The sequence below is a fragment of the Cyanistes caeruleus genome, chromosome 6 (assembly GCF_971803275.1).
Source record: "Cyanistes caeruleus chromosome 6, bCyaCae1.hap1.1, whole genome shotgun sequence".
Classification (NCBI taxonomy): domain Eukaryota; kingdom Metazoa; phylum Chordata; class Aves; order Passeriformes; family Paridae; genus Cyanistes; species Cyanistes caeruleus.
The window spans coordinates 37,739,495-37,766,566 of NC_141706.1; the positions used below are offsets into that span (position 1 = coordinate 37,739,495).

General features: G+C 34.0%; 1 protein-coding gene across 5 annotated transcripts in view; it reads left to right on the top strand.

Moving 5' to 3' along the window:
* The window catches only part of FMN1 (formin 1), a 176,554-nt gene that overhangs the window by 83,602 nt on the left and 65,880 nt on the right, over window positions 1–27,072 (top strand). For all 5 annotated transcript variants that reach the window (XM_023928341.2, XM_086892712.1, XM_023928340.2 and 2 more), the window contains 3 exons: window positions 5,350–6,119; window positions 9,801–9,951; window positions 20,178–20,265. In XM_023928341.2, coding sequence (XP_023784109.2) covers window positions 5,350–6,119; window positions 9,801–9,951; window positions 20,178–20,265 — 1,009 coding nt within the window. The remainder of the gene's footprint in view (window positions 1–5,349; window positions 6,120–9,800; window positions 9,952–20,177; window positions 20,266–27,072) is intronic.

Sequence of the window (27,072 nt, forward strand, 5' to 3'; positions counted from 1 at the left end):
GTTAGAGGCGCTCTCTGAAAAATTTGTTTTTTCTCTCTTTTCTGTGCACACTACTTTGATGGCCAAAATACTATTAAGAAAAAAAGCTGTAAAATACATAAAAAAATCTTTTCGTTGGCAACTCAGTAATTTTTTTTTTTTTTTTTTTTTTTTTTTTTTTTTTTTTTTTTTTTTAGTATCCTCTTTGCTGGAACATATCCACATCTTATCCACATCTACTAACTATATCCCTGCATACTTTGTGTCTTCTTTGTTCCCACTTTTTATTATTTTCATGGTTTGGCATAAGTAACTAATTAGAGGTAACAATCACAGTATAAAAGTCAGAGAAGGGAATAAAATTGAGCTCACTTTCTCCCTAATATGTTATTTTTCCACTCTAATTAGAGTAAAAACTTGTAAAAGTGTGTGTTTCTCAGTTAAAGAAGAGGTCTGTCTCTGATATACCTAGAGCAGCTTTGTTCATTAAATATGTGTCATTTTTACACAGTCACTTTTCAGGGTAGAATTACACTGTAAACGCTAGTGAAAAAGTATTAAGCATTGACAGTGCAGCATGAACTTACTAGTTTCAAAGCAAAAGTTCTGCATATTGCTTACTCTGAACAGTGTTTTAGAGAGCTTTTTTTTTTATGTTTTACTGTTAAAATTCTCAGGCTTTTTAAACATTTACGGTGCAAATAAGTCTTGACTAATAAGTTAGCAACTATTTTTGAATGTAGATTGCTGTAGAAATTTATACTTTCCTTATATTCATACATACAAATTTTTTACAGCTTATCCTATAGGAGCAGTTCTGTGTCATGGTTAAAAAGTTTTTGTTCACATAAAAGCACACTGTATAAAGCAGTGAAACAACAACAAATATACTTCATTGCATTTAATTGACTCTTATTGACTATATTGGCTATATTGAATGAGACTGTAATCTTTCACATATCAGAGCACAGAGGAAAACTGTCACATTGGTATTGAGATTTGTCTATGTCAATCCACATTATCATTTAGACAACCTGGTTACATAAATGAGAGGATTTAAGTTTTTGCTTTTGTGATGAATTTATGATTTATCATCTCATACTGTATTGGTTAATTGCAGTATTGTACATTGATTCAATATTTGGAATTTTTCTTCCTTGAGCGTATGTTTCATCATTTCCTGGGTCCTATGGGACCAAGGCTGAGTTTTTGACATTGTCAGAAAATATATTTTGCCTTTTTTCTGCATTGTATCAAGTCACTCAGCAGGTTCGAAAAGGAGGTCACTGGAGACATATACAAGGGGGATGAATGTAAGAAGGGGAAGCAGGAAGATGCTGGAAAGCCAATCCAAAACAACTCCAGGTTACAGTGTATTACAGTGTATACAGGATACTTGCATAATCTTCTTTTATTATGTATTTTAGTAAAGAGGGGTCTTTGGTTTCTTTTAGGGGTGGCTTTTATTTTGCCCATAAACAGAAGTAATTTGTTTAGGAAGAGGGTAGCACAGGCCTTCTAAGCTTAAATATAAATGTCTGTGTTCAAGGGATCTGAGAGTCAGCTGGTTTCACTTGCTTGTTGAATTGATTTTACAAAATGGATCATGTCCAGTTCAATGGCAGATACCAGACAAATCTCGACAAATTAAAGAAACTGATTTGTAAGTACAACTGCACCAGTGAGGCTTGAAAAGCAAAATAGGCAAGAACCTTCTTTAGTCAGAATCAGAGGTACAAAAAAGCCTGCATTCCAAGCAGGAGCAGATTTGGAAGCAAAATACATTTTATCCAGAAGCATAGACAGAACTATCTGTTTATTCAACCTCTTCAAAATAGGTATTGGAAGAGGTAACTACATTAGCCAGAAAGGCTAGTTTTAGAATTCAGAATAGAAAAGGGCATTTGACAACACTCAAACTGAGTCACATCTTGCAAAGGAAATTTAAGGGTTCACTGAAAGTATTTTTCAGCAATGGAAACAGAAAGAAACAAGGGGAGCATTATCCAGTAAGGGTGAGGTGGAGACAAAAGGCATTGTTGATTGAACCTAGAAAATTAAGACCAAATGAGCTGCCCTGAATTTCAATAGCAGTGATCATGAACACAGGGATAGAATTTCTCTTAAACTGAAAAAACACACAGCTTTTAGTACTGAATAAAGCATGAAGATTACTTTTTTGCATATGACAATTCTTTTTATCCTAATACAGGGCTGACTCAGTCTGTCATGTGCTGTCCCTCACAGATCCTTTTCCTGTAGAATTGCCATACTACTGATCAATCCCTTCTGTGGCTGTGTGCACTGCAACACTCTTTCTTGAATTGTAGCATGTTACACCGTTTCCTTATCTGATAAAATTACCGTGAATTCTGAATTTTAACAGTGTACTTACCCCTAATAGCATAGTTTTGTTCGCCTATTTAATATTGACAACTAATGCAAGAAAGATTGCACCAAAGTAAGGCAACTTTTTTCAGTAGCACGTTGCTGTATGGATTAGGCTTCAGATACTCATGAGGTATTTTCAAATTGAGTGAAATCTGGTTTCAGCACATTAGGGTTTTTTTCTTTTAAGCTTAGCAGTATGAAGAGAAAATTATAATAAGGCTCTATTGAAACATTCATGCCTCAAATATGTTATTTGTAGTAGTGACCTGGGAAAAATGTATCTCTACTCATGGAAATTTAGGCAGCTGTATCAATTTTGTGTATGTGTGTACAGGAGAGGGAATAATATGTCAGTGGCTGATTGGCAAAAGTCACTGATACAATGAAAAGCCAGAGAACCTCAACAGACCAAGGCTTGAGGGCTTAATTTTATACTCTGAAAAAGCAGATTATTGCTGCAAGAAAATGAAATTATCAGGGGAATAGAAATATGTGCCTTGCAAAAGTTTATTTGGTATTGAATGTAGCTATACAATACAGATTCCTTAAATGAGTGCTGCTGGGAAGAAAGCAACTAGGCTTCTATACCAGTCAGCAAAGTGGCAAATGCAGTTTTCAAAGGAAAAAAATACTGGTATCCTTTATATCAAAAGCTTGCTGATAAACATCTTCCACATTGTTCTTTCTAATGTCTTGCTTTCATTTTATACAGCAATTTTTACAGGAATTTTCTTTGATAGGTTTCAAAATTTTCTGTCCTTCTTCAGAAATAAATCATGTTAATTCATGCATAGGGTAGATTTCTAAGCTTCAGTTAGAAAGCTTAGAATAATATCTTCTAGTATCTTCCAATATCTTCTGCTCCTCCAGCCTTCTTCTTATACCTTCCCTCCATCTAATATCTTGTTTCCTGCTGAAATATTTTTCCATTTCATCTTACCTAAAATAAGGTAAGACCACTTACATTTTGATGATGTTGGCTCTCCCTTTGAGTCATCATATGACTTTAGAGCATTATAAGTTTTATACTTTTTCTTGCTTTTCATCCTTTCACCTCAAATATAATTTTGACTTTAAACTAAAATTTACCAAATTTATATTGTAAATTAAAACTGAAGATCTGTATTTGGAAAAGCTTATAATACTAACAGAGTTTCTTTTATGCCCATTTAAATGTAATAAATAGTTTTGCTAGATACTGTGCTTGTTTTACAGTGTGTTTTTAAGGTGGCTTCAAATTTACTGCTGGCAAAATCTTTAATGTTCAAAAGTAAATTGTTCTGTGAGGGAGTTTTTGATGTCCAATAGGAGCAAAGTACTATGTTAAAAAAAAAAACAGTTGAATTCCTTAAGGCAAACTTACTTCATTACCTCATTTATGGATCAGTATGCCAAGTTTAAAAAGAAAGACAATTTCTTTGGAGCAATTCAAATGGCAGAAAATCTTGTGATAGTTGAATTAAGCTAATAATAAAGATGAGTGCCAATAGAATAATAGTAGGAAAGGGGAAAAAAACTAAGTAAATGTACTCTGTTATACGTATTTTTCTGAGTTAACCATAAAACTAATAGAAATTTGGTTGTTTCCAATGCAGATCTATTTGATTCTCTCTGTAAGACTTTAAACTTGATTTCCCACCTTTACACTTGCCAGTGTAAAAGAGCATTTTGTACCCAGTGTTTTCAGATTGTTTACTTTGGATTTTATCTTATGAAATTGATTAGAATTCAAGCTGATTATACTCCTGTAAGTATGAGTATCTTGTTTGCATATCTAGTCAAGCTTCATTTTACAGTATAAAATCACAGCTATTACATTGTATTTGCCACGCTGAGCTACACATGTATGACTTGGATGCATATTAATTAGTGCTGTAAAGTAGTAGTTCTGACCTAATACTCAAATTGAAATGGTAAGTAGGGAGTGCTGTGTTGCCACTTCTGTTCTGACAAGCACTGTGTGGGAATTTTAAGTGTAAATTCCTGTGCCTGTATAAATTTTGGAAAATCACAGCTCATTAGCTGTTTCTCTTAAAAGGCTGGCTTCCCTTTTTTAGAGGAACCCTGAAAGAACCATGAAAAACTCTCTTTTAGGAGTCATTGCCATGCAAAGAATCATGGTAAGATCAGCCAGCTTCCTGATACTATATTGGTGTAACAGAAAATAACTTGTAGGGACCTAGTAACCTGGAATAGCAGGACTGTATTGGATTTTTTAAAGGAGATATTTCTGTTCCGAATGTTTTGTATCTTTCTGACATATGGTAAGAAAAGCGAGGTTTTTTCCTTACTTACTTTTCCAGTGAAATCCTCTTTATTCTCTTGGTTCTAAAGTTTATTTTCCTTAGCAGATTAAAATATATCTGGAAGAAATAAATTTTTAATCTAATAGTAGCGATAAACTGGAAGAATTTATGAGTATGTCTATGAATTTTATTGATGATAGCACATAATAGATTGAGGTATTACTTTATATAATGTTTTATCTTGAATGAATTTCAACCTCTGTTGTGTTTAATCTATTTTTCACTTCCTAACATGCTATCTCTCTCTATATATGTATATGTGGCATATTTATGAAATGAAATAAGCAATAAACTCATGTTAAATAGAATAACATTTGAAAAAGGTACCTTTTTTCCCATAATATACCATTAATTACTACATTCAATTAAAAACCGGTAAGTCTGCTTAAAGATAATGTCCAGCATTAGAATTTGCCCAAATTGATGTTCTGGATTTTTACTTACAAAATACATTTTGTTGAAACACAACCCACTTACATTTCTTTAAAAAATAGTAATTGTCCAATTATGTAATAACTTGCAATAGAATCATTTAGAACTGGGAAAGGGAAGTGTTTCCCACATTACTTAATGTAAGAACGTAGTTTAAATGTGAACATTTTTAATCCACTACAGAATAAACACTTCAGAAAAATACTTGCACTAAGGGGTTTTTTTTCTTGTTGCTCTGCAGTCTCAGTTTGAACTCAGGGTATTTCGTATTCGTGGAGAACATGCTGTCTCAACTGCTCAGCTTGAGGAAACCATTGCACATCTGAAGAATGAACTTGATAATAAATTAAACAGAAGAAATGAAAAAGCAAAGGATATTGGTGTTTCTACTGAAGATGATAACCCACCAAAGGCATACCGAAATGTATGTATACAGACTGATAGAGAAACTTTCATAAAGCCTACTGAAGAAGAAAACAGAGCTGTGAAGAATAACCAAATAGTACCCAAAAAGCTTAATATTTCTTCTTTGACACATAGTATATCTGCCCAAAGTGAAAATAAGGACAATTACAATGTACAGTCATCAGAAGGTGTCTTGTCTTGTCAGCCAAAACAAATGCTGCCTGCTCCACTGCCACCACCACCTCCTCCCCTTCCTGATTCTTCACTGTCCACTGTAGTTCCTCCACCACCACCTTTGCCAATGGGTCCAACTTCACTGACATCTCAGTTTGGATCTGATCCACTACTGCCGCCTCCACTTTCTCAAGGCTGTAGGAATTTTCAAGCACCACCACCACCGCCACCACCACCACTTCCAGGGCTGGGACCTCCTGTTCCTCCTCCACTGCCTGGATCTGGGTTACCTCCACCCCCTCCACCTCCTGGGCCTGGGTTCTTTTTTAATAGCACTTTATCTTCAAACCAAGGTCCTCGGAAACCTGCCATTGAACCTGGCCGTCCTATGAAGCCTTTGTACTGGACACGAATACAATTGCAAGATAACAGGTAAAACATATTTACTTGGACTTAGATTTGCTATTAACAAGTCAATGTAGAGACATGGAATTTACATAATTCTTGAAATAAAATCTGAATCAGTTCTAGAAGTCTGATAAAATAAGTTGTTTTAAAATATATTTAAATTAAATTTATATGTATTATAAATGAGAACTTTCTGCATCATGAAAAAAAAAAAAAGGTTTTATTTGGGCTTTTTTCCCAATAATTCAAGCACTGCATGGACAACCATAGTGACAGGGTGCTTCCTAGATTCAGCACTAAAAGGTGAAAAGATAGGCAAGAGATTAGAAAGATTTTTTTTTCTTAAAATTAAGTCTGTGTTAGAATTAGAATTGAAATGTTAAAGTTTGGTCAGGTTTAGTTTCATTTTTGCTTTCCAGTCACTTAATGTGATCCTGTCTCCAGGGAAATATGTTGTGTCATCCTCTATGATTCCAGTTCTAGAAATTGGAAACAATTAAATTTCCATATAATTCTGTCAGAGCAGGAAGAGTAAAGCTTATGTATAAACATGTGCAGCTCAGCAACCTGTAGCATGAAGTGCCCACTATGGACAAGTCTCAGTACTGATGGAGACCTCTACAGCTTTAAAAAAAATAGATACAAAATTTTTAAAAAGTACCCACCTTACTGTGAGTTAGTGCAGGGATAGAATCCTAGATGTGCTTGAGAGAGGAATCCCATCCAGAGGGACCTTGATATGCTTAAGCAGAGGGACTGCAAACAAGGCCAAGTGCAAGGTCCTCATCTGAGTTGGTGCAGCTCCCAATATCAGTAGGATCTGTGCAATAGAGGAGGTAGATTTAGATGGAGTGTAAGGAGAAATTCTTCACTGTGAGAGTGGTGAGGCACTGAAAGGTTTCCAAGAGGAGCTGCAGATGCCTCTTTCCTGGAAGTGTTCAAGGCCAGATTTCATGGGGTCCTGTGCAGCCTGGTCTAGTGGAGGTTGTCCCTGCCCATGGCAAGCAGTTGGAATGAGGTGATCTTCAAGGTTCTTTCAACCCAGGTCATTCTGTGGTTCTGTAACAGTATTGTAGTAGTGTATTCTGTTGTACCAAATCCAGAGTTACTACGAGATCTACTGTTTTACTGATTAGTTTGTAAGTGGTCATTTGGTGAACAGGCATAAATAAATAATTTTTGGCCAGGTTTTTTGAAATGATCCTACAATCTTTGTTTATGGTACCAGATTATTTAGCTGACAGGAGAAAAGCAGTTCTCCCAATTCCACTTTCTGAACCTGCATTAATACCTTACTGCCACAGCTATTCGGCTGTTCTTTTGGATTTGTCCGTTCTGACTTTCCTTCTTGTGTTTATTGCTGTAATATAGAGCTCATTAGAAGGGATGGATCAAAAAGGATTCTTAACTGACACAGTCTATTTTATTTTATTTTAATGAAGAGTTGTTCATTAATTCATGTACTGCATTAATGCAAGTGATGAAATTACATTATTATTTGGATCTTAAAGTTCAATTCATTATTATCTGTGTTCAAAATGATGTTAGGCTAGCAGCAGTTACCAAGATGCTAAATTTAAACATTTTAGTAAGTTAAATTATATTACTATATATGGCTTAGTCATAACTTATCATAATATTATATTTGCTATACAATATATACATGCAGTATATTATGTGCACACTGTATGTGTATGTAGTATATTAGAATATGTAATATATATGTATATTACATATGGTATTATATAGTCTGATTCTATTACATATTATAATATACTTTGATATTTTAGAAATTATTTATTGTAGTTTATTTATCCTGTAATAATGATTTTTTATAAATTATGTATTTATTTAAATTATTTAATATTATAACAATATTTTATTTTCAGATTTCTGTATTTTATTTAAACATTTTTGAAGTAAATATCTTCAGTTAAGTGGATTTAAATATGAGTTTTATTTTACTTTGATTCTCTGAATTTATTTTGATGAGAAAGTACCTCTATTCTGGTATAATAAAACATTGTCAGGTGTTAGTATTTTATGTAAAATATTTGACAGGAGCAAAGAAACTAGTGAAATCTCAGTTGTATATCCTTATTTTTTTAGAATTAAAAATAATTAAAATTTTCTGAAAATTAAAATTTTTCAGAATTGAAATATTTTGGAGCAGGAGGTTTGAACATTTTGGCTCTACTTTCCCAGTATTTATTCGGTATAATTGCTTCATAGTGAATAAATAGTTGGTCCATAAATAAACTACTGTAATTCTTCCTGTTGAATCAACGAAATAAAAGTTTTCTTTCTAAAATAGTGCTGGTTCAGCAAGCTTTTGCAAGGTAAGATATAATCCATAGCATTCTGATGAACTACTGGTCACCAGATGTAATGGTCCAGCATTTTCATGGTGTATATTAGAACTGAAGATTTCTTCAAGGGTATGCTGCTCAGATCAGAAGCTGTCCAGAACTACTTCTTGCAGAGCTAGAAAGAATCCTTCATTCTTCAGTATTGCTAACCCAACAATTGTTATCAGGAAGAGTGAAGCTGTGGAGCTCTAAGCATGTCCTGTGACACAGAATATACTGCATCAGCAGATGCCAATAGAAAAAAATGAAAAGTCCCTTAAACATTTGTGATAGTAGACAGTAGAGTTTTAAGTAGAAATTATTTTTTTCTTTTGAAAAAAAATTTTATTTGTTTTGAAACAATTTGAAAAAAACAAATTGGTTCCTTTTGAATTGGTAGGTAGTCCATTTCATTGCATATTACATCTATGTTTAGTGACATCATCCATTTGTATTTTACAGTAGTTTTCAGCTCTTGTTTTTAATTGCAAATAATTTCACAGCCTTTTAGTGACATCTGCTGGAAGAAGTGGTCCCACCTTCTACTGATAAAGAGACAAGAGCACTCAGAAGTTTTGTCCTACACATTTTCCTGAAGCATTTAAATTTTGAAGCAGAGCCCTTTCAGAATTGATGCACAACGTTTGTAGCAGTCCATATTATTTTCCTCTAATCCAGATAAAACTAGAGAATTGTGTAAACAAGCTCCTAACTGATCCAAAACTAAATCTGGTCTTGGAAGGCAAAAAAAGAAGGAAAGATAATCCACATTTAAAATTTGCAGTTGGTTGAATGGAGAAGAATACTGGCTAGTCTCCCAAAATATAATCCACATAATTACTCTAGTTTCTCAGAACTGCAGCTAGGATAAATATGAGCATACAACATCTGAGGATAACATGAAGTAAATCAACTCCTATACAAATTTCACCAAATGCTCTTAAAATATGCTTGAATAGAGTTTGTCTGCTATTTGTTTATATTGTTTATTTTTATAGGTCTAAATAGATTACTGGGAGTTTCTCAAAAAAGCTGACATTGAAGTACTTCTAATCCTGGTTGAAGTGGCAGAAATCTCTTGACATGTATTTGCACAAGCTGCTGTTGTTGCATAAAGAACAGTACAGTATAAATGATGCATTCCAGTAGTCTGGCAGGCGTGCACTGAATAGCTGAAACTAATAATTAATATGAATAGAAAAGCTTTCTGACTCCTTACAAGAACAAGGTATTGGAAAGAAATGCTCTTTGTGTTGCTTTGAGTTTAAATCTATCATGGATTTTCATCTATTATGGTTAGATCTATTACAGTTTATCATAATGTTTAGAAATTTTATTATTACCTTGCCCTTTATAGGAAAACTGCTATGCCAACGTTATGGGAATCACTGGAAGAACCTGATATACTTGACACTACTGAGTTTGAATATTTATTCTCCAAAGACACCACTCAGGAAAAAAGAAAACCATTATCAGAGACATATGAAAAAAAAACCAAGGCCAAAAAGGTATTTATTTATTGTTTATTTGTTTATATTTTGTTTGTGTGTTACTGTTTATTTCATTTTGAGAAAACTCCCTTTTAATTTTTGGATTTTTTGTGAATGAGCAAGAAAGAAAACTATGGAGTGCTGTTTCAATCTCTATTCTCTTGCTTGAGAATGCTGGGCTATTGTTTACCTTGAAAGATTTTTTGCCTTTGATAATGAAAGTTCCACTTCCCAGTGTGATAGATAAAAATATTGTATATAAAAGCAGAATTAAAGTTGTAATTCATACCTGAAAGTGCCAGTATTTCAGGCCATTATTTACCCTTGAGCTGATTTATAATTAAAATTAGTCATTAGCTACTCCAGCAAACCTGTCTTCCACTGAGATTAATTTCATTGGAAAACTAAAATTTAAAGGAACATTTTGAATAAGGAATACCTATTTTTTCCCCCCAGTATAGCTAAGAAGTTGTGTCAGGAGGGGACAGGACAGTCATGTGTTTAATGGCCAAAGCTACATGCAGTAGCTGTGTTATTGCCATCGCACAAATATTGTCCGCTTCAGACATGATCCATTACAGAGACAGCTGGCACTTACCAATTGGGATGTGCAGACAGGAAAAGGAAATGCTATTAGCAGTATTTGCTGCCAGAAAAATTCTAGACTGAAAAATAATCAATACTGCTCTCCTAAAACAGTGTGATTACACATCAGAAACTACTGAAACATTTCTAAATCTTTTTGAATTTACCTGCTTGGAACCACAAGAGGGCACTTCGCATGTGAGCTGTGTTTGCTACCTTTAGTTTTATAACACACACAATGTGAAACATGTATACAGGTTGGTTCTCTCAGATCTTTCAGAACATCTTTGATCATAAATTCCCTGTATTGTGTCTTAATGCAGCAGCTAATGTGAAGTATCAATAAGGCTGCAGAATTTATAGAACTCAAATTCATGCGATGCAAAAAGTAAATAATTAAAAATGGGGCCTGGATGGGGACATGCTGGTATTTTTAAATATGCACCAAATAAATGATTGGTACAGTCCTTCAAATATTAGTCTGAAGTTGGGCATGAACATCTCTGTGAAAAATATTTTGAGATATTGTACTTGACAAATGCTTGAAGTGAATGTGATATGTAGCAGCAGCTGTATCTATAAATTCCATTAGTTCAGATATCTTATGCCTTCTTTGTAATATTTATTGTTACTTTTCACTAATTTACCTTTTTCAGAAAGAATTATTTAATAGGAAATACAGATTTCTAAAGAACTTTGAAGAATTTAATCACTGTAACTTTAATGGGAAATTGCACAAATAGCTGCCTTTTCATTTCAAAATCTCAGTAATTAAGGGAGTATACCTACTTCTCCAAGGGGGAGACAGCAAACCATGTACAGAATTAGGTCTGTATACTGAAAGATGAAATTATGTTTTTCTTTTTCCTTGCTGATTTGTAAACTAACTTATTTGTTTGAGCAGCATGATTTTTCAGTGATCTCTCCTGGCTTACCCAAAATTGAATTGGATAATACTTACAGAACATATTGGTATAAGAACATGCATTATTTCTTGTAAGCAACCAGTGTATTTTCATATAAAGACATCTTTTTTTATTTCTATCAATGTTTTAATTATTCTGCTTTGTTATTAAAGGTAAACTTATTATTTAAAGACAATGGATATTTTACTGAAATTAATGAAATAAAAGAAATTCCTTTAAAGTACTGTGGGAAAATACAAAAATAAATTCCCTAACAAATAAATTCAGAATTTTATCTATTGCCATGACTTTAGTTTGGAAAACCAATGGGATTGTGATCATGGCATTACAAACCATGGGAACTGTAGGGAATTTGAGAATTTACAAAACTTGTGGTCAGTAGTGTGAAATATTCCATCATTTGGTTAATTTAAAAATGAAAAATAAATCCACTTGCAGAATTCAAAGAAAATTTTAATTGAGTACAGAACTACTTCATTTTAGTATATCCTGTCTTTTCACCTTGCTCACTTAAATGACTCATAGAAGCAACTGAATGTTTTTACAGACAGTTGACCCTCTTAGATGGTCCTTTGTTTTTCTTTATCTCTCTGAAAGCCCAGATACCTGCAGGCTGCCTCCAGTGGATCAGTCTTGGTGGGCTGCAAATGATACAGTAGTAGAGAGGCATTTTATTTACTTACAGGAGGGTTTATTAGTAGATAACAACAGAGATCTCCTCTAGATCAGTATAAAGCTGTCCGTTTGGCTGGTTCCATTTCTGGATTTTCATGCTTTTTTTGGCTCCCAAAGTTCCTTGCCTTTTTTTTAACAATTATAACTACCTACTACGGTTTTAGCAAGAATCTTTTTCTTGGCTTTGGTACATAAATTTATGTTTGTCTGGTCTTAAAAATGGTAAAATGGTACCAGTGTCACATTATAGGGGATTGTACAGTCTGGTTAAAGATGCTTCCACAGACATTAAAAATCACAAATCTTGTAAGGCTCATCATATAGTACAGATATAGCTGATGCTGTGTTATTATATACTTATTTATAAATTCCTTTTTCATGTTCTCTAAAGGAACCTTTCAGAGCAAGATATAGGTACAGTGATGAAGTTGTAATTCGTGTTTGAAAGAGTTAAGCTGTTTTATTTAATGATACCAGTAAGGCTGACCCACTCACTGCATTAAACCTCTTCTCTGCACAAACCACGCCTTATTTCATAGCATCTTATACAAACTAAGTTCAGTCTCTTTGGTATTTGGGGAAATGACAGACCAATAGATGGTGCAGGTCTGCTTATTAAAGCATGATTATTCAGTACTTTACTCCTTGAATGAGAGTTAATCAGTGCCTCACAGTCAAATTCCTTTTTCAGTTGGATGTAAGATTTTATCTTTTGAATTAGAGGGTAATTGTTTATCATTTAACTCCTTGCAGTTCCAAATAAAACAATATTACTCAGTTTATTCTCAGAATTATTAGTTTTGTGAAACCAGTTGGAATAATCTGTATGCTTAGGCTGTGAAATGAATGCTTTTGTGGAAGGCCTGTAGGAATTTCAGTTTGTTCTGTTCTTATGCATTTTTCCAGATAGTAGACACTGTATGACAACACAGATTAAAAATTTATTGCTATACTGTGCTTTTTTTTTTTTTTTTTTTTTTCACTTGCAGCTGATAGACACCAATTTCAGCCAGAAATGTCTAAATGTCCTGCATGAGCTGCACCAGGGGAAGTTTAGGTGGGGAGTTAGGAATAATTTCTTCACAGAAAGCATGATTAGCCATTGGAATGGACTCTCCATGGAGGTGGCAGTCACTGTCCCTAGAGGTGTTTAAGGAAAGACTGGCTGTGGCACTCAGTGCCAGGGTCTGGTTGACATGGTTGCGTTCAGTCACAGGCTGAACTTGGTGTCAGAAATCTTTTTCAACCCAATTGATTTTGTGACTAAGATAAATAGAATGTCTGGTCTATTTCCCAGTACCATTTGGGAAGTTACACTCAGGAAACTTTCGAGTATGTATTCATAATTTTTTATATATATATATATAATTACAATATAATATGTATTTTATAAAATGAATATTTATAGTATATCAATAATATTTCAATATATAATCAATAATATTTCTCTGCATACATATAACTGTACACTCACTGTCAAAATAGGAGAGTACACTAAGGACTCTGTGGACCTTTCTGCTGGTTGTAGTCACCTTGGTATTTTCACTTATTTCTTGGATAGCAGAATACTAACTCTGCAGCCACCACCTATTTGCGAGAGGCTTCCAGTGTACAGAAATAGGTCCTTCAGAAGGCTTTCATATATCTGAGATCTGGTCTGACAGACAGAGATAAGCACAAAGCTAATGCAATTAACCACAAGGTTAATATGATTAAGGATATTTAGCTGCCTAAAAAATAAGATGGGGTACAGCTGGCTAACTGACTGGTAATTCAGCAGAAAGAGTCTTGGCATTATAGTAGCTCACAGGAGGACCATGAATTGTCAAATGATGGTACTGCTAAAAATGAAAAGCAAAACTCTGATAGATCAAGAAATATTGCTTGCAAGACAGACTTCTCAGCCATGTCTCAGTCAAGAGCTGCATCTAGATTTAGGCACTACAACCCTTCATTAAAAATTTGCTAACTGTAAAGAGTCAAGAAGAGGGAGAATGATGAAAAGTGAAGTAGTCTCTAAGGAAAGAATCAAATTATTATGATTGTTTAGTCTAGAAAGGAGAAGGTTGATTGGGACACACAGTATAAGTGTAATCAAGTGCATGCAGCTGCTGCAAAGCAAAATTATGAAAAGCTTTCTAAGAGCAAGGATACCAAAGGAATGCAGAAAAATTTTGGCTAGGGAAATTGTGTTTCTGTATTTGGAGATATTTAGGAAAGTTTGTTTAGAATGGTACACATATAACTGATAATGGTCTTGAAGTACAGAAATGCTGTGAATGACATTTTTAGTGCCTTTTCTACATCTTGACACTGTCAATAAAAGACACAAAGTCCACTTTCTGTCCATTGTCCTATGGATTGAAACAGCTGTCTATACATTTTCAAGAATGGAAACACTTTCATGATTCCCAAATTTGTTGCATTTGTGCCAGACAGAAATAGCTTATTGGGTTACACTGATTTCTAGAGACTTCTGGTAAGTATGTCGGGGGAGAAAGGGAGGGAAATTCAGAATCTAAGCAGCAATGGTAATACTTAAAGGACTGCATAGAAGGTGATATTAATTATTTTTAGAAATATTATAACTTATTTTGTAGTAACTTCAACATCATAAACTTATTTATAATAACTATTTGATAGTGATACAATGTAAAAATTATATAGGTTAAACAAAGGTCAGGTGTACTTTCCTAGTACACACACACACACACATATATATATGTATATGTGTGTATATATATATATATATATATACTTGAAGACTTGAAGTTTGTTATGGTAATACTTATCTGGGTTTAGAAGCTCTGCAAACTCTGGGTGCTCATGCTTCTTTGATCATGCAGCTCTTTGGAAAATGTAGCACCTTTGGAAGAACTTGAAATTTTTTTCCAACTGTACACCTCTGAAATAATTCAGGAAACTCTTGCTCTTGTGCATTTGTCTTCTCTGCATGTGTGCAGTCTTTTATTTAAAGTTCTGCTGTATTATTTAGATAATAATAAAAATTGGTATTCTGAGATTTTGGTATTATGTCTTGAGAATAGAATTTGTTTTTTCTGGTTGAGAGAATTTACTGGCTAGATGAATATATTATGCATGTCCCAATATTACAGCAAAATACTATGCAACACATTTAAGTATTAAAAATATAATTCTTCTCTCATAAAAATGTTTTTAAATTAAGACTAGATGCATTAGAATTCTATATGAATTCTAATGAAGTAATGTACTTATTTATATTAATATAAATAAATGTATTTATATATTTATTTATATTATTAAGTAATATATATGAAGTATATGTAATGCAGTAAAGGTTTGGAGTTGATGTCCATGAAATGGAGATGATTGCTGACTTTCCCAGAGACTCTAGGTGGATTAATATATATAGAAGAAGTGGGATTAATTTATAGTTATTTTATAGTTCTGAAATGGTTGAATTTGCAGCAGGAAAAGTTCAAATTACTGGAAGAAAACAAAAGTCCCTTAGCATCTGACTATGAATAAAATAAATAAAAGACATTATTTGTTCTGTATTAAGCTATGATACTCTGTAATTTTAAAAAAGAGATATTTAAAAAACAAGATTCCTTAGCTGCAATTTTTTCCATGTGCATTTTGTAGCTCCATTCCTAGATTTAATGCTTATTTTGAAGTTGTATTCGTTTTTCCAATATATTTGAGCACTTGTTAGTAATTTATTCTCAATAACTCAAGTATTTTCTATACTTTTTCAAGAAACCAGGATAGTTGGATATTTGTGATGCCACTCTGTCTTCATCTTACCAAAAAAAAAGAGTAAATGTCAAGTAATTTGTGTCAGGTGTATGCTCCAAATGAAAGTCCATCAATCATTTTTGGCCCGTTAGTGCAATGATTATAATTTCAAAGACGCAGGAGGACATTAAAGATAATGGCTTTTCTGTTGTCTATTATCTCTAACAGACTTCACATAATTATTAACATGTGTTCTCATTTACCAAGAGTGTCAATATTTTGAGTGAATTGCATTTTTTTTAACTGAAAGGGATATGCCTGTCAGCAAGTTTTTTGTCCATCTAGCTAAATGAGGAATTGCAATTAATAAATTTTGTGTTTCTGCAAGAAGGGCAGATATTGCAGAAAATGTTGGAAGCTTTGCAGGGTTGAAACACAATGACTGTCTTCAGCTGTCTGCATAAGATAATAAACAGTGTTCAAGCTTAAGCAGAAGTAGTAAAATGCTAGTGCGTGCTCTTCTGAGGCACTCTCACTTTTTATATTTTATGCTGCGCTGAGAAAAATAACCAGCATTCCTTGTTTATCACAAAGCTGTGAAATCATGTAGACTATAAAAATTATCCACAGGGTGACTATCTATTTTGTGGTTTGTCTTATTTTTGCAGTTATGATAGGCACTGGGATAAGTAATAGCTCATTTCATGCCTCCTATTTGAACCTGATAAATTGCTATTTGTGTATACTTTAGAAAAAGGTTAAAAGTAGTGGTGTTTTCAAGCTAATAAAATTGTAAATAGACTTAAGAAAATATAAATCTATGGCTCATCCATGTTAAGGAAAACAGTCAAATTTGGTTCTCCCTTGAGTAGGAATATGAGATAGTGTCTAGTCTTAAGCTTCTGAAATTGCATTGGCAACTCTTGGGGAGTGTATATGCAGAATGGCTTGAGGCTTTGGCTTCTTGTGCAGGATATTCTTCCTGTGTTTGAACAGGGTTTCGGGAACCTACTCGTGGGTCCAGACTGTTGATTTGCTGGAAAAGTTGGTGAGTGGGAATGGAAAGAAATGCTGTAATCTGCAGGAGAGCTTTTTAGCTTATGGCTTTTCTCAGTAAATTTAAATATTGTGGAAGGAGTCCATGCACCACCAGGAGGAAGGATTTAGCTTTTAATCACTAAAGTAAACTGAATCTCTTCAGATTTCAGCACCAGTGTGTGTCCTGGACAGAATGTAGACATTGCAGTTAGACAAAACAGTAAAGTCTGTGGTATAGTAATTAATTAAATACATTTCTGGCTACCTTAGAGAAACACCTTCTAATGGGAATGACAGAATAATTTATTAGTGTATTCAAGCTTTGGTAAAAAGGTTTGAAAGATTTAGATGAGACACTTGTGTACAGCACATCAGCCAACTTAACATTAAAAAACAGGGGAAAAAACCACAAAAAGCAGTAAATGCTACGGATGAGTGAAGTAAAGGAATTATTATCAGCAGTTACAATTTTGTCACTAAGCTAGAAGATACTGTATTCATTACACCAATACATTCATAGTCTGGAGAAGCAACAGGCAGCTGGCAAACCCCACCAGCTGGCATAGCAGCATCAGCTGGTGTCAGCTGGGTTGAAGCTGCATACCTGTCACTGCCAGCTATAAGCAAGTCCCAACATGCTGAGAGGTGATCAGTGATTTGTCTTTTAAAAGCATAGACTAAATAGTTCAACACAGTCTTTAAAAACTTTTGTTTTATTTGCCTTATGTTTTTACTGAACTGAAAAAGTGCTGAATTTTTTTGTATCTCCTTTCTATTTGGAACTCACACACGTATGTAATTTCCCCTTAGTGACTGCCAGAAAAACCATCATTTGGGACAAAATTACTGTATTTGAAAATTAATTCTCTGGTTTACTACTGATTATATATTTTAACTGCAAAGTCTTTCAAGTTTCACATTGATTCTAAAAATTCCTGTATAGTACTTTGCATTATAACTATGGGTTTGAAGCAGTTTTATGCTCAATTTAAAATACTCTGTTGTCATGGTCCTCCATTTTTGCTCTCTAATTACTAAAGTCTTAGCCTTCAGTGACTTGGTTGAAGCTGTTTCAGGTAGTCTGCATCTAGTTTGATGCCTGGTAATTGTGACCATGTGTACATTTGTCTAAAATGCATGTGAACATACAGTCAGTTGCCGTTTTAAATCATTAATCTCTGGTTTAACTTCTATATAGGAGTATCTTTAAGGGGTTTTTTCATAAATCGTTTAAGGAGGAGGTCTTGCTTAGTGATGTGAGTTAGTTTGATCATACCTGGAGAATATATTAGCACTTACAAAGACTTCAGTGGAATGATTTCAAATGTCATATTGTCTACAACAGCTATAGTCTGGAAGGGTTTTGCCTCAAACTAGGCATGTCTAATGGGGTTTATGACAACCTCTGAATTTGCCCTGAACAAGGTCAACTTGGAGGTCAGTGAATGCTATACAAATTGCGTGCTGTTCAAACCTGTAATTATCCCTGTAAGAAGTTAATGTGCTACGGAGTTCAGCAAATTCATGTAAAGCTTCAGAAATGACCATTGAACGGAGCAGTTACTTACATTTGCTCAGAGCAATCAGTCAGCAGGATGCGGTGCTTCCACAGCATTCATTTAAGGTAAATCAGAGCAAAACCATCTTGTCTGCTTATATATTCAGGAGATAAAGAGCCTGAATTTGTCATTTGAACAAAACACTTTCCACAGTATTAATTTTTTAATATCCATCATATGTGCTGTACATATAGGCAGAAAAAACTCTCAGGATAGATTTTTTTCAAATTTTGGCAGAAAGTATGCAGTATCTACTTTAACATAAGTTTATTATTGACTCCTACAAGAGGGACCTAAAATATCTGTCAGATCTTTGTTGAAGAGAGCATGTGTTTCAACTTGTGCTTGTATCTACCAATTAGTACTCTAACTAAGAACTAACTTAGTACTCTAAGTAAGAACTAACTTTGCATTTTTACTTCACAATGATACCTCAATATCAGTATCATTTCTCTTTTTTCTCTATTCATCAAAAAATTTAATCTTGTATAGATGAGCACCTAACTATTTTCATAGTTAAATATTTGTAAATCACATAAAACACAGGAAACATTTCTATTAGTTAGTACAAATTTTGTCAGTTAACTGCCTCTAATGTTAGCATCAATAAAAGTATTCCAGCAATAAGGGATAACAATTGCTTTAAATTTTTACTATTATTAAATATCCAAATATAAGTGCCACTTTTAATTTAAATATTAACATTAATTTTGGAGGAATCAAATCTTGTTCAAATACTAAGAGTATAAATTATGGGAAAACATAGCTATCAGTTTTAATTTTGCATAGAAGTTACTATTTTTAATACTAAATAATAATCTTTTTGTACATCAACACTATGAAGTAAGCCATCTGCTTGGATCTGAAGATTTTGTATTTTTGAAGAACTTGTGTCTGTATTGCATTTTGTGATGTGCTCATGGTTCCTAATGAAATAAATCAAAATCACAAATACCAGTAGCCCAGACACAGTTGGAAATTTGTTTTTACATTTCTAACATCTGAACTACACTGATCCCCTTCTTTATAACTAACTTCAATCCGTCAAAATAACATTCAGGTTTCCCTTCCTCCTCTTTCTTCTTCTCCCCCTAAACTGACATCAGAAAGTATTACAGTCTGAATGTCAGTATATTATATCAAATACCTGTACCCAAATGTGAAAAAAATCCTGAAATCCCTGTGGAGTGTCAACAGTGTGGAATAAGCACATTCAGACATAAGAAAAAGAAATACTTAGAGTAGTGTCCAGTGTAAGTAGTGTTGAGAGGACATAAAAAGAAAATTCTTCAATTCTTCTTGGTCAGGAATTGATTCTTTGCTGAAAAATAGACATAAGCCTGTTGACACTGAAATGTAAACTAGCACACACACTAAGGAACTTCTAATGTACTCAGTGTCTTTAATAGTTCTTAAATATCATTTAAAGAAAAAAGGGGGGGAACCATATTCCAGAATAAATATCTGATGTGCCTTTTTCTTTTCCTGTGTAATAGCATACTGCAAGTAAGAGGTGGTGTTCTTTAGTAGACCTGAGGAGAATTCAGGCTTAATATTCATTTGTTAAGGTGCAGAGCACAAAGATAAGATGGTGGTCTTACTACTACATGTAGTTAGTGAAAGGGTTTTATGTTCGGAGAAATACTGGATTCAGTTCACAATCTTTTTTCTATTATAGAAGTTACTGAATCCTTTGTACAGTGTTCTCTTGATCTCAGATCATTTTGCATTGTCTTTGCAGATTATCAAACTGCTGGATGGAAAACGGTCTCAAACTGTAGGAATTTTAATATCGAGTCTGCACTTGGAGATGAAAGATATTCAACAAGGTAGGTATTTCCTATGCTCAATGTAGTACTTGCATTGTACTTGCATGGATATTTTATCATAGCCCTCAGATAATTTCTGACAGTGCAGAATAGTCTCCTAAACTACCAGAAGACTCATTCTTCCAGTATATTCCAATATATGTAAAAGTTTCACCTAAAAACTAGAATTGAATTTAGGTTATGAATTTCCATATTCCTCCCCTGCAGTTCCCTGCTTTTTCTAGAGGAAGTCTTCCACCAACAGGAATTAAATAGAGGGCTTGCATATAACTCTTTTGTGCTTCAAACATGCAGTCGGTATTTTTTAATATTTACATTTTGCTTCATTAACCGTATAAGAAGTACATCCAAACCAATGTTACCACATAAGAATCAGAAAGAGAATTACTGGATGGCATTTTTCAAAGAAAGGGGCTAGTCAGTTGTAAATTCCATTACTGGTAGAAATTGTTTCAGTTTGCCAATACAACTGTAGAGAAATACAGATTTTTCAGAACACTGGGGTAATTGAGAGTCTGCTTATGTTCTGGATTTAAAAAGATATTGTTTAAGGATATTGTTTATTTCTTTTTCACATTAAGAAAAGGAAAATATTCACCATTTAAAACAACTGCTGGAACAACTCAAGTTGATGTCTCCTTTTTTGCTATTGTTTTCCTTCCATCACATGCAAATACTGGGCAGGGTGTTGAGATGCTGCTGGCATTGATTATTATTAATTTCAAAAGAGCCTTTGAGCATCTTGCACTTTAAAAGCACAAGGGCTTACAGATGTCTCTTGGGATACAGAGGAATAAGGAAAAGAAGGAATAACTTTGTTTTGCCAGTATTGTGTGAAAGGTATCAGAATGAGATGGAAAAAAACTGCTATTACTAAAGGTTTGAATAATTTGCTGGCAGAAGTGTCAGCAGCCTAGGGATTGGATAGAAGATTTATTATAAAAACTGGGTAATATTCTTAAGGATCTCCAGAGATGGGTTTTCTTTTTATTTTCCATGCCATGCTGTTCTGCTAGAGCATCTCTATCTCTCTCAGTTGTTCGCTGTACTTATGCAGCTTCTGAAATCTTCTGGCCAATTTATACCCAATCTAAGAGAATATAATGACCCAAATATTTGGGTATATATACAAAAGTATTTTTAGCTTGAGTCAGCAGTACACTTTTGAATCCCATGTACCAGTTGTCCCCTTTGCTGTGTTGCATTGCAGAGCAATGCAGAGCAGTCTCGGAGTGCACAAACATCCTTCAGAATCAAATAAAATGAGAAGATACTCTTTAGGATCATGCCATCAGTCTCCAATGTATAGCAGTCTCTAAATTCCCCAGGATCAGATCAGAGATAGCTAAAACTCCCTAAAACATGTATAGTGTGAACTGAACTGTTGCTGTCTACAAATCCATTTCTAAAGTCTAGAGTACTTGCAGTTGTAGACATAGCTAATGTAGTCTTACAAGTGTAATGAAAATGAGAGTGTTGGTAGAAGAAAGACACCAAAACAAGTACTGTCACTGTAGAAAAGTTTAGAACTCATCGCCCTTTCTTGTCTGAGGTAGCAAATGACTGGCCTGTCACCACATGTGTTGCTCAAGGCAGCAATAGGATATGCTGCCTCTTGCTTATGGAAACAGCTAGCAGCTACCATCGGGATTTGGAAATAACATTAGTGGAACTTTTTAAAAAACATACTAACTAAGCAGTCTGTCTGATTCTAATCAAAATCTGTGCTCAGAGACTATCTAGGGTGAAAAACCAGTTCACAAGACTCAGGGAAAACAGTTCTGTAGAGAGGATCTTTAGAAATGTATATTACTCTGAAGACAGCAGTAGAGTTATGCTTGTTTCTCTTTTAATGTCTGTTTATTTCATAGTATTTTGTGTAATTTAAACCTGTGGGCAGTCCTGCCTGTTGGCAGACAAATTATTTGGAGACTGCTGTAATCAATGCACTGGATGAAAAAATTCATAATAGGCTAAATGGCACATGACAACACCTAACGAAAAAAAGCATGTAATCATTGGGTCATGAATGTCAACTTTTTTTTTTTTTTTAAAAAAGGCAAAGTTGCTAAGAGCTACCTCTAAGAACATACAAATTAAGCACTGATTTATTTTTTCAGGTCAATTTCCATAGCATAATTCAGTACATGAAAAATAGGGAAAAATTAAAAGCCTTTGATCACTTGGAACAGAGAATGTAGAAACCTGAAGCAAAATATAGTCAAAAGTGAAAAAAAATCAAATTTTTATTTCAAGTTTTTATGACCATGTTTGTTGTAAAGTCATGTCCTGGTTAGTCTACCTTAGGTAGCAGTTACAGAATACAGGTAGAAAAATTCTCAAATGAGCTGCCCTGTGCATACAGATTTTGTATTGTAAAATTGTAGAGAAGACAAAACTAGAGTAACCACAAGAAAAATTACATCCTCCTTTAAAATAGTGTGAGATTACTGCATCCATAGGATTATCCTCTCAAATCAAAGTACATAGCTTCACAGCATATTCTGTAGATAACTCAGCAGTGCAAAACAAGCAAAACACCATATCTGGCATCCAGATGTTTGAGTTTGCATTTGATAATGCGCCAGCCACCACACTTCAGGAGGGTGATCTCCCACACATGTTTGTTTCAGAGAATTAAGTTCATCCTTTGCAGATAAGTTTATATCCATATTGCTTCTGAGTACAGTCTAAGGAGAAGACAGTATAAAACTAAATCATTATTTTGGGTAGCGTTGGTGGTATATGATGCATAGGGAAAGTTGACATTGTCATGCTGCACCTGTCCTAATACTCAGCTTTTTGTTCAGTGGGAGAGAACAAATCTTAGGTACCTCAGTGTTCTGAGAACACTGGTGAATGTGGTACTGATGAGGGCAGTAAAATACTTTGTTAGACCACTATTAATATTACTCATTTCCTGAGCAGAAGAAGCAGGCAGAAAATCTGTCCAACTCTGTATGCTATATAGGATCTGTATACTGAAAAGACAAATAGCAATAATCAAATTGTGCATAGATTAGAGATTAATTTTAAGGCTGCTTCTCTACATTTTTTAAAAACCTTTATAAAAAGAGGTGAGGACTAGCAGTGATCACTTGTTAGGTAAGCTTTAAGTGTCCACACTTAGAGAAGTAATCTTCATTTCATATCAATCCATTTCTGTCTTTTCCTATCATTGTTCAGCTGAAATACAACAACTTCAAAGACAAACATGTGGATCAACACTATTTGTGTGGCTTTGATGTTGAAATACTACAACTTGCTCCACAGTGATGTCTTTCAGTTTTGTTTGTAATAGGAGATGCTGATTATAGCTGTATGTGAAAATAGTATGGGTCCTTGTCCCAACTTTTTACAGGGCAATTCCACTCACTGAGACGGCTCCAAAATAGTAGCTGGCAATAGCAGTGCACTGGAAAACACATAATAATACTCCTTTCTGCAGTGTATGTCATCTATGCTGGCTTTCCATGAGCTGCTGAGATCCTTGTTCAAGAGTTAACTGGTACAATTGTGGGGCAGCCCAGATGAAAAACCTTTAGGTACGAAAAACAGGATGTAGATAAAGTGTAGATGTTTATGTTCAAAAGAGTGATTCTCCCAAATCCTTCCCTACCTTCATAGTACCTGCATTTTACCACTAAAACTGTAGGGTACCAGAAGGTCTGCTTCTGTCCATTGGGGAAGTATTTAATTGTCAAATGTCCCTGACTACTGTCAGAGCACATTAACTAAAAGGTCTGCTGGTATACATGCTGGTATGCGTATCTTTTCCACAGGACTGAATCTTTCAGATATGGTAGATCACATCAGATGCATAGTTAATAGCTTACTGTATTCTTTGTGGCAGTAAAGTGCAGTATGACTCCCTGCAGAACAGCTGCAGACGCTGCTCCATTTACCAAAGCCATAGTAGCTGTGCTGTAGCACTACAATGCTGACAGAATATAGCCTGTATTAAAAAACGGGAGAACTTAACATTCATCTTGGAATAGAGATCATTTGTAAGGCTAAAAGTGAAGTGCCTGACTGGGTTCCTTCACCTTCATGATTTTCCCTTCATTGTCAGCATACAGCAGTAAAAAATTGGAAGAATGTGAACTGTATATTAACCCAATCAGACTGATGATCAGTCTAATAACCATTCTAATTAAGTATTATATTTCTAATCATCCTGTGATTGCTTTAATAGGAGCCTGTAGAAGGTATATAAAAAGGTCTGCATTGTCTTAGTACAAGCTATGCCTTATGGCACATCTAAACTGTTGTTCCAAAGTTGTGTGACTTTCCCACCTACCCAAAATATAACATGTATATATTCTATATATTCTGTATACTATGCATGAATAGCCATCTCAGAAGTTGGGAACAATTTTATTTAAAATTAAATGTTTTTCTATTTTTTGGGAAAATTCACAACATACATTTTTATGAATCTGTTTTGGACATCCATTGTGTGTGGGTAGGTTAACATTAGTGCCAGAATCTTTTGTTCATGACTTCTTGCAGGATTTGAGCTTTCTTAGTCTTCTAAACCTCCATTTGTGCCCATGGTGCTTCTTTATTACATAAATCTTGTTTTGTTGCATCGTAGTTAATACTAGAGAAAACATTTCAGTAAGTTGATAAGATACCAATTTTTCAGTAGTAGACCAGAGGGATTTGAATATTACAGGCAGTTTTGCCAAGTATTTAACAGTTACTGTCTAATTGACTAGGTCAGTCACAATTTTATTTAAATTTCCCATTGACAGGCTTGCATGTTCCCATGAAATCAAGCCTTACTCAACAGAACGCAGTACATAAAACAACCAAGTACTTCCAGGTCAAATAAATGTAGCTTTGGAAAGCTCCTTTTACTTGTTTTATCATTTGGGAGCAGTTAATTTCTTCATATTTCATAGTCTAATTGTGACATTAAATGTTTGATATTGGTGAGGATATGTAAGCTCTGTCAGCAGGACTTAAATCCTGATTTAACCAAAATATGTTTAGTAGGAGTGAGGCTATATGTCAGATTCAGCCTTAAGACTGTTGGTATTTAAGCTGATTTAGAGGAGGTAAGTATATTTTTCATATTAAACCTCTAAGTTCTAAAGTTGTATGTAGACTGTACATGGTATGCTTTAAATTATTTTTTAATTTAAATTAAGAATTTACATTTTTAATTGATCAGAATATATGAAAAATCTGTGCAGTAGGGTGTTAGAATCATTTTTTAGAAGTTAAAAACCTTTGGTTGTAAGTTTGTACTTGAAGCAATGATCTTCGTGTGTGAAATGTAGCTGGCAAGTATTTTTATGTGTGCCTGTTAGTTTGAATGCGTGATGCTGCTCTGTTTTTTGTCCTAGCTGACGGTTATTATATCCTAATGGGTGCAACCCTGCACTAATGATCCTTGTATATATAAATTCTTCTTCTTGTGAGCAGACACCATAGGCAACATAAAAATGTTTGCCTCAATTTCCCTGCAAAAAAGGATCTCAGAAACCAGACTTGGCCAAGTAACAGATTTTTTAAAGGTAGAGGAACCCAATAAAATTACCAGCTTTTCACAGCATGAGTCTACTTCCTTTTGACATATTGTGAGGTGTAGGTGAAATATTCTAACTGAACTGACAGTGTAAGGAAGACAGCTAACTAGAAAGCAAGATGAAAGTAAAAACCACCAATGATGATTGATATTGTAATAGCTATTAATTGTTTTGGAGCCTCTTTTGTAGATTTATGATACTTCGTCTATATTACTTACATAAGCTGGATATAATGAGATTTAATGCAGTAAAGTATCATGATTAAATTCACTGTATCAGGAAGAGCATTTTGAAAAACATACCAAGTTTGTATTAATTTTGATGAAGTTAATGTACATGTGATTAAAAGTGGATTTTGTTTTTCACAGAAAAATTAAAAAGCTTTTGTTACTATAAATGAAATAATTGCTTTCTTTGATCTATTGCAATGGGGTTTTTTTAGCTCCCTCAATTCAAGCTAATCTACACAAAATACTGTGAATGTATTCTGCATGCCATATATTAAGAATAAGGAGACTATGAAGACACCTGTGAATTTGGGGATTTCTTCCAGCTTTTCAGAATTAATGCTTTTTTTTCAAATAAATGGGCCAATCTTCATAAATTTGTTTTTTTTTTCATCTGCTCCAAATGTGCATGTCATTCAGTTCAATCAGTTCAAATGAAAAAAAAAAAAGAGGCTAAGACATTAAAATGTATAAAAATTAAATGAAGGAGGTCATGTGGATTTTGGCAGTACTTCTGACTTAACTGGGGATGTGTCTCTACATACATTAACATCCTAAGATGTCCAGCTGTATGGCTTGATTTTTAGCTGCAGTTGTCTGTCTATACACTGCCAATAATACCAGTACAGTTCATTTAGCAAGCAAATCAGAAAATATTTTCTGACTTTTATACAATCACACACTCTCTCCAAGAGAGAAAATAACTCATGTCAATATCTCTTAATGATTATTATTAATTCTATTAAAAATGTGGTTTAACAGATTGTATTTCATTAGTTTTATCACAAACACTTCTGGTTTTATCATGTCACTTCCAAACAATGCTGATTTGTTAGCTGATGTTGAGTACAGAAATAATGGATAACATAATGGAGCATTAAAACCACTTTGTGATTCTGGGGCTATTTTGATGACAAGTATCTGGCTAAAATATTTAGTATGTAACTCTTGATATTCTTATTAAGGTGGGTTTTTATCAAACTGCTTCCTGTCATCATAATATATCTGTACATAAAAATTTGACTATCAATTGTCTTGTATTT